The 9709-nt window shown below is 36.6% G+C and overlaps 1 protein-coding gene across 1 annotated transcript; it reads left to right on the forward strand.

Annotated features, from left to right (window-relative positions):
• Window positions 1-239: 239 nt before the first annotated feature.
• On the forward strand, window positions 240-677 carry LOC149251908 (putative LRR receptor-like serine/threonine-protein kinase At4g29180). Its single transcript, XM_089454025.1, has one exon. The coding sequence runs from the start codon at window positions 240-242 to the stop codon at window positions 675-677; it is 438 nt and encodes a 145-aa protein (XP_089310151.1).
• Window positions 678-9709: the final 9032 nt, after the last annotated feature.

Below are 9709 nucleotides of genomic sequence, written 5' to 3' on the forward strand. Positions count from 1 at the left end.
AATACCAACCTCTCAACTCACAATCTCACCACTTTCATGCATATAAAAATGCATCTCCAATTTCATGTCAAGTAAATCCACTCTCACTCATTTACCTTTCTTCCACTAAAAAACAATTTTATGGATTTTATACAATCACTTTATGAAAGGTGAATTTACGTTCACACTTTTAAGTTTAATGAGTGTAAAATGATAACTTTAATAAAATATTAGATCAGCTGTCGGACTTCGGAATCTCGATGCTCATCGCCCCAGATTTCTCACACGCCTCCACGGAGATCAAGGGGACGACGGGCTATATCGACCCGGAGTATTTCACGCGCAGCAAGATGACCGAGGCCAGCGACGTCTACAGCTTCAAAATCGTTCTGCTGCAGCTGATTTCCAGCCAGAAGGCAGTCGTCAACACGCCCTTCGGCGGGGCCGAGTTGGTTGTTTACTTGATGCATATGTTCATGAGAGGTGGAGACCCAAACGTGAAGAAGATCGTGGATCCCAGGATCATAGATGTTTTCGATGCTCGTGATTTGGATTCCATCAAAACGGTGATAGATATAGCCTATCATTGTGTTCAGCCTTTTAGAGATGATAGGCCTCCCATGGCAGAAGTTCTCAATGTAATTAAGGAGACCTCGAACAATCGCAGAGATGAGGTGTCCAATATTGTCACAGGTTAGCAAGGAGAGTAGAAGCAAAATTTTATCATTTTACACTCGTGATCACCTCAAGTTGGCTCAAGATTTGGTCGTTCACAAGAACAAAAGGCGTGGACTGATTCCTCTTTACGCAGATCTTCTACGATATTTATTTCGCAGCCTGGACATTCTTCAATGATTACTAGTCTTGGTCTTCCAAAACAGGAAACGTTCCTCCCGCAACGAATTTTGCTTCAATTTCAGGTTAGATGCAACAATAAATCTAACATTTGACACGGTGATTTCACATATTAAAATGGAAATGAAACCGAAGCAGCATCACAGAGAAATAAATACGTCCACACTGGATATGATTTCAATACAAACTAATTTTGACAGAGAATAAAGAAGCAATAATTTGTTAGACGTTGCACCATAACGTATTTCACAGTGAAACACTTAACATGCTGGATTGAATGGCAATACCACAATATATTGGCACGACATACGCCTTCATTTTTGGACATGTTGTAGTCTTCAATGGTGGTTTCCTTTCTCAACACATCAACTCGATCTCAAAAATGCAATTATGACCTCTGCAATGGACCCAACAAACCTAATCTCTCATTCCATTTAAATCATAAGTGAAATAGCTCAGTGGCCTTCCATCGTGAAAACCCAAATTGCCCAGGATTCTCTCCTTAACGGCTCCGCCTTTGACTGATTATGGTTGTGGATCTGTTCATGTGCACAGACCAAAGCCTATCTCCATCTTATTCCATTGCCAATTCTCTCTCATCAATATTACTACCACAGTGAGGGCGTGCAACCCCAGGCGTGCTGGTGAAGATCGTTAATCAATCAAAATTAGGCAGTGATCAACGTTCTGCTTGCTAATTGAATCCTTAATAAGAGTCCAATAACGCAGACTCCCACTCACTCATAACTGTATTACAAAGTCAACAAAACTCTCGCTCTGATACCACATATTGAAAAAGAAATTAACTCACAGAAATTACAGAAAAACACATATAAAAACTAGACACAAAATATGGGCGGAAAAGGCTTCAGTCTCAGGTATTCTCTCTCATTCTCATTCTCCTTTCTCAAAATAATTGAATATAGTGTTACAAATAAATAGATGAGAGATAGTGTTCACAAGATAGTGTGTGCTATCTTAGACACTTTTGGTTGAGATAATTTCTCCTTTGGTTGAGATAATTTGTCACCAGACACACACCAATATAGGAGTTACCTAAACTAAATCCTATCTTAGAGAAACAACCCAAGAGTTAGGCACAAATTCCTAACTTGGAATATTTAATTTATTTATTTATTTTTGGATTTATTATTGTTTTATGAGAGAGGCTAACATGCACAATTATGTTCGCTAGATGTTTCCACATTAGAATCATCTATTTCTCCAGATCTCCAAAAAGTCCTGGACAATCATTCCAAGGTATTTGAGACTCCCAAAGGTCTCCCACCTATGCGTGATCATGATCATGCTATTCATATTATTCCAGGAAATGTTCCTCCAAACATCAGGCCGTACAGATATCCCTATGTCCAAAAAAGTGAAATTGAATGTATGGATGCAGAAATACTAGAGGCTAGTATAATTCAACCGAGTCAAAGTTCTTTCTCTGCTCCAGTAGTATTGGTGCACAAGAAGGATGGATCATGGCACATGTGTCTGGATTATAGGGAGCTCAACAAGCTCACTATTAAGATAAGTTCCCCATTCCTGTCATTGATGAATTACTGGATGAATTGCATGGATCAATTTACTTCACCAAGTTGGATCTTCGTTCAGGATATCATCAAATCAGAATGAAGATTGAAGACATTCCGAAAACGACATTTAGAACTCATGAGGGTCATTATGAATTTTTGGTCATGCCTTTTGGCCTTACCAATGCACCTTCAACATTTCAAGGTTTGATGAATTCAATTTTCAAACCATTCCTTAGAAAATTTGTGTTAGTATTTTTTGATGATATACTTATCTACAGCAAGTCTTGGAAGGATCATGTTGAACATGTTGACAGGGTGCTACAATTATTGGAGGAGAAACAATTATATGCCAAGAGATCCAAATGTTTCTTTGGAGTCCAGGAGGTGGAATATTTGGGTCATATTGTATCTCATGAAGGATTTAAGGTAGACCCTACCAAAATTAAAGCCATTAAGGAATGGAAAATCCCCACATCCATAAAGCATTTGCATGGATTTCTTGGGTTGACAGGGTATTATCGCAAGTTTATTAAGAATTATGGGAGAATAGCAGCACCTATAACAACATTATTGAAGAAAGATGCATTTTCATGGAATCTGGAAGCAACAAAGGCCTTTGAACATCTTAGAGAGGCAATGTGCCAAGCACCGGTCTTAGCTACACCAGACTTCACAAAAACCTTTATTGTGGAATGTGATGCTTCAGGAAATGGAATTGGTGTTGTTCTAATGCAAGATGAAAGACCCATTGCTTTTGAAATTCGTCCAATCAAGGGAAAGTTTCTAAGCAAATCTATTTATGAGAAGGAAATGTTGGCAATACTCCATGCACTTAAGAAATGGCGACCCTACATAATGGGAAGACACTTCAAGGTAAAAACGGATCATGATAGCCTTAAATACCTTTTAGAACAAAGATTATCCTTTGAAGAGCAACAAAAGTGGGTCACAAAGATGTTGGGTTATGACTTTGAAATCATCTACAAAAAATTGAAGCAAAATGTGGTGGCAGATGCACTCTCAAGGAAGGATGAGGATGTGGAAGCATTGTTGTGCGCTATTTCTATCATCCAACCAAATTGGATAAATGAAGCAAGGGAGGAATGGAAGAATGAAGAAGAAGTGTGGGAACTTATTTGAAAGCTACAACAAGATTCCAGTACGTCTGATACATTTAGCTGGAAAAATGATTCGTTATGGTACAAAGATCGCTTATACCTCTGTAACAATTCCTAGCTAAAACAAAGATTCTTATGGAATTGCACACTTCTCCCTTAGGAGGGCACTCAGGATTTTTAAAAACTTACCACAGGGTTAAGAAGGAATTTTTTTGGGATGGCCTTAAATGAGATACTCAAAAGTTTGTGGCAGAATGTTTGGTTTGCCAAAAAAATAAAGTTGAAACAATTAAGACACCGGGTCTATTACAACCTTTATCCATTCCAAGCCAACGTTGCGAGGAGGTATCAATGGATTTTATCACAGGTTTACCGAAGTCTGAGGGAAAGAGTGTGATCATGGTGGTAGTTGACAGACTTACCAAGTATGCACACTTTTTTGCATTATCACATCCATTTAAAGCCAGTACAGTTTCTACTGCATTTATGGAAACAATTCAAAAGCTACATGGAAACCCAAAGATTATTGTAAGTGACAAAGATCCCATTTTCACTGGAAATTTTTGGACAGAATTATTTTCTTGTCTTGGTACTCAGTTAGCTCATAGCTCATCTTATCATCCTCAATCTGATGGGAAAACTGAGATAGTAAACAAATGTTTGGAAGGATATCTTCGTTTCTTTGTATCTGATAAACAGACACAATGGGTCAAATGGTTGCCTCTGGCTGAATGGTGGTTTAACACTTCCTTTCATACAGCAAAAAAAATGACCCCATTTATGGCACTTTACGGGTATCAACCACCATCCATCACATCATATTTAAGAGAAAATTCTAAGGTTTAGGCAGTGGAACATCACATCGAACATCAACAACAAGTCCTCCAACTCTTAAAGGATAACCTCGTGTTGGCACAAAATAGAATGAAACAACAGGAAGATCAACATCGCAGTGAAAGAATTTTTGATGTAGGTGATTGGGTATTCCTACGGCTACAACCATATAAGCAAATGTCCCTCAAGCAAGCTAAGAAGGATAATAAATTATCACCAAAGTATTATGGTCCATACAAGGTGTTGCAAAAGATTGGTACTATGGCATACAAATTGGAGCTTCCTGCAGCTTCTCGATCGCACTCAGTTTTCCATGTTTCATGCTTAAAGAAGGTTATAGGCGACAAGCTCCCAGTTCAAACAATATTGCCAGAACTTGACGAGGAAGGAAAAATTATATTGGAACCAGAAGCAGTTATAGAAACAAGAACTCGACAGCTACGAAATCGATGAATTTCAGAGTACCTTATCAAGTGGAAGAAGTTATCCGCTGAAGATTCCACATGGTAGGATGAGAATTTTATGCAAAAGTATCTAGAACTACTCAAGCGTTGAGGAAAACACTTTTTTGAAGGAGAGGGGCATGTTGGGTCCCTATAATACTGGTGATTACCCCAGTACTATTGTAGTTATACCCCTTATTTATATTGTTGTGCCCCCATTGCCCCCATATTATTATTAATGTGCCCATAGAATCCCTCTATTGTTATTTTTGTGGCTTTATATGATTATTGTTAGGTCGGCTGGATTATATTGTGACTCCTTAGAATCCTATATATAGAAAGGAGGTTTTGTCATTTGAATCATCCAAGAATTGTTCATTTATGTAATGTAAAGGAGGTTTCCCCCTCGAAGAGGCTGAATTCTAAGGCGTTGATCTATATTTTCTATCTTTTCTTGAGTTGGTATCATAACAGAAAACCAAACATTCTCCCACAAATTTTTGAATATCAGATTTAAGGTCATCCCAAAAAAATCCTTCTTAACCGTGTGGAAAGTTTCTAAAAATCCTGAGTTCCCTCCTAAGGGAGAGTGTGCAATACTAGAAGAATATTTTGTTTGATTTGGGAGTTATTACAGAGGTATAAGCGATCTTTGTACCATAACAAATCATTTTTCTAGCTAAATATATCATATTTATTGGGATCTTGCTACAAAGTTTGAATGAGTTCCCACACTTCTTCGTCATTCTTCCATTCACCGCTTGCTTTGTTTATCCAATCTAGTTGGATAATAGAAATGGCACAAAGAAATGATTCCATATCCTCATCCTTTCTTGAGATGCATCTGCAAAAACATTTTTCTTCCTTTTTTTGTAAATGATTTAAAATTCATAACCCAACATCTTTGCGACCCTTTTTTGTTGATCTTCTGAGGATAATCTTTGTTCTAAAATGTATTTAAGACTATCATTATATGTTTTTACCTTGAAGTGTCTTCCCATTAGGTAAGGTCACCATTTCTTAAGTGCATGTAGTATTTCCAACCATTCCTTCTCATAAATAGATTTGTGTAAATACTTTCCTTTGATTGGATGACTTTCAAAAGAAATGGGTCTTGCTTCTTGCATTAAAACAACACTAGTTCCATATCCTAAGGCATCACATTCCACAATAAATGTTTTTTTGAAGTCTGGCATAGCCAAGACTGGTGCTTGGCACATTGCCTCTTTAAGCTATTCAAAGGCATTTGTTTCTTCCGAAGTCCAAGAAAATGCACCTTTCTTCAGTAATGTTGTTAGAGGTGCTTCTATTCTCCCACAATTCTTATGAAACTTGTGATAATACCCTATCAACCCAAGAAATCCTCATATATGCTTTATGGATGTGGGGATTTTCCATTCCTTAATGGCTTTAAATTTTCTAGGGTCTACCTTAACACCTTCATGAGATACAATATGACCCAAATATTCCACCTCTTATACTCCAAAGAAACAATTGGAGGTTTTTGCATATAATTGTTTCTCCTCCAATAGTTTCAGCACTCTATCAACATGTTTAACATGATCCTTCCGAGCCTTATTAGAGATTAGTATATCATCAAAAAATACTAAAACATATTTTCTAAGGAAGGGTTTGAAAATGGAATTAATCAAACCTTGAAATGTAGAAGGTGCATTGGTAAGGCCAAAAGGCATGACTAAAAATTCATAATGAACCTTGTGAGCTCTAAATTTTGTTTTCAAAATGTCTTCAATCATCATTCTGATTTGATGATATCCTGAACGAAGATCCAACTTGGTGAAGTAAATTGCTCCATGCAATTGATTGAATAATTCATCAATGACACGAATGGGAAATTTATCTTTAATAGTGAGCCTTTTTATCTCCCTGTAATCCAGATACATGTGGCATGATCCATCCTTCTTGAGCACCAATATTACTAGAGAAAAGAAATAACTTTGACTAGGTTGAATTATACTAGCCTCTATCATTTATGCAACCATACGTTAAATTTCACTCTTTTGGGCATAGCAATATCTGTAAGCTTGATGTTTGGAGGAACACTTCCTGGAATCAAATGAATAACATGATCATGACCATGAATAGGTGGGAGGCCTTTGGGAGTCTCAAATACCTTAGAATGATTTTCAAAGGCTTTTTGGAAATCTAGAGAAATAGATGTTTTCGATGTGGGAACATATAGCCAACATAATTGTACATTTACACCTCATTTTTCTTTCTTAAGAAGCTTTGTGATGCCATTAGAGCTGATTATATTTCTTGGTTTCCCTGCGATACCCCTTAATTCGAATTCCTTTCCTTCTGAAAAAAATTCAAGAAAAGTTCTTGAAAATTAAAACCTATCGTACCCAAATATTGTAGAGATTAGACTCCTAGCACAACATTAGCACCACGCATTGGAATGGAAAGAATTGAAGCATTCAATACCTATTCTCCCATGGATAGTTTGATATTATGGCACTTTCTATAGAAATTTATGGTTCCTCTATTTGCAACCATCACTTGACACTCTGGTGTTGGATATAGGAAGTAATTCAATTCCTTGGCTATCTTACAATGAATAAAATTGTCGGTACTTCACAAATCAATAAACACTATTATCTTTTTCTTATTGATATTTCCTTCTATCTTGAGAGTTTGAGGAGTCGTAATTTAATCCAATGCATTACAAGATATGTTCAGATTCATTTCTTATTTCTTTAGGGTTTGTTCTTGGTGTATATCCTTTTCTTTTGATGTTTCTTGTTCCTTTTCCTCCTCCTCTTCACAATCTATCTAAAATAATTTCTTTTCAGCACACTTATGACTATTACAGTACCATTTGGGCACATCAAACCCAACTTAAAGATCAGTAGTATTAGGGCCCATCAAACCCTAATTTAGTTGTTACATGCCCTAATGAAGTCAACCATCAGAATTCCTCCTTCCTAAGAGACTCCATGATTGAAATCATCCAAAAACTGCCTCTAAGAAGATCAGCGCTGGGAAGCCTTTATCAGGGTGCACTGCAATGCACCCCAGTACACTGCCAGGGTGTATTGCAGCACACTTGAGCCCTCTTTGGCCTGTGTTGGGTGAATTTGAGTGAAATATACATTGGGGTTTGGAATATTCTTATCCATAGGATGCCTCTAGAAGTTTCCTAAGGCTATCCACTCCTTTGGGCTCGAAATTGGATGAGGGAGGAAGTTAAGGAACATCAATCCCTTTATCGCTTCCTCCATGGAACTAAATCCTAAGTTTGGGAGGGCATTCATTGTCACCATTCATGGAATAACTTCCTTCATTCACCTATAAAAAGACCACTCATATAAGTGACCAGGGGTAGGAAATCATTGAATTATAGGGAGATGTTGTTAGTATGACACTTGAGTTGGTTTCAAGTACTGTAATGATGTCAAATATCTTTCTTGTTATGACGAGAGGAAGGGATTGAACTGGAGGAGTGACACTCAATCAAGAAAATTGGGTTATAACTATTCCTTTTACTAATAAAGTGTTCAAATATTTTTCCATATGTTTGTATTGTTTATTGATGCTTTCATATGTGTATTATGAACTTGATTCCATTTTATGTTTAATCAATAGATCATTATCATATGTTTTGATCGATTTTTGTCTTATTTCTGTGTGCAGGTACTTTTCAAGCGGATTATGTATGGAAAGGAGCGACAAAATTGGTCAAGGGAGATAAGGAGTAAGCGAAAGCTTCAGGTAGGATTCTTTACTATCTTATTTAATCTATTGGTTATAGAAAAAGTAGAGAATTCTTTGCATTATTGTTCTAGACTTAGCTACTAGTCTAGCGGTTTAGGTGTTTATCCATAGACACTAAAACTTCCCAAAACAAATTGGCGACTCCGCTGGGGATTCGACTATCCATCTTAGTATCTTATAGACCTCGTAAGACATTTTTACAGACTGTAATTGTGGTTGTTGATTGAATTTCAGTCTTATTTCAATGAAAATTGAGTAAAAACTATGTTAAATTGCCTTTAAAAACGGCCTACTATCACGAGAATAGCCCAATGAAGGACACTATGCACTACAATGCACTTCCGACATAAAGCCAGTGCACTGAATCATATTGTCTCTCACTGCAGCATGCATTGATCCCTTGAGGGTCAGCTTCCCATCTAGGAGTTGAAGTTTTTGCCAATTTTCTCCTGTTTGAATGATTTGTTGAATGTCAATGATGTCTTGTCTCTGAAAATAGTTTTTCATCTCCTTAGCTGGCCCTACTTAGACGAGGATTGATAAATGTTTCTTATGTATTTACTTTGTCATTTTCAATCTATAGTCGAAAGCTAGTTTTTTGGTCGATTGATCTTTGTCGAAAGAAAGTTCGTAAAATCGTCTTTTTCTTCGAAAATTGAATTGTTGTAAAGTCTTCATTCATGAAAGATTGATTGATTGATGCATGCATATGATTAGTCTTTTCGTTGAAAGTGTCGTAATTCCTCATTTCTTTGAAAATGAAAGTTTCATAAAGTCTTCCTTTCCTTGAAAAGAAATTGTTGCAAAATCATCATTTTTATGAAAAGAGTTTATTGATCGATTGTGCGTTAGTTTTCCTTTTTGTTCATTCACATTAAGGGAAATAAAAAAGAAATACATGTATTTTGCATTGAAAAATTTTTCTTGTGTTGATAGGAATAGTTTAGGGAATTTGCATTTAAATTGTGCTCTTTGCTCTTTGATCAAAAGGAACTTGATTGCTCTATCCCTAGGTAGCTAGGATTTTTTTCATTAAATTGAATGGAAAAAATGCTTATCGTGATAGTTGCATTCCTAGGAATTTCAGAATACATCACAGGGTGAATTTGAAAGGAAAATTCCTAAGCAAGATCAACTTAAAGTAAACATCAATTTACCTAATGGAGCATTTTCATTAATGAGAACATTTAGTGGTTCTAGGCTA

The sequence above is a fragment of the Pinus tabuliformis genome, chromosome 7 (assembly GCF_031772625.1).
Source record: "Pinus tabuliformis cultivar Carrire ecotype Pingquan chromosome 7, CPIR1, whole genome shotgun sequence".
Classification (NCBI taxonomy): Eukaryota; Viridiplantae; Streptophyta; class Pinopsida; order Pinales; family Pinaceae; genus Pinus; species Pinus tabuliformis.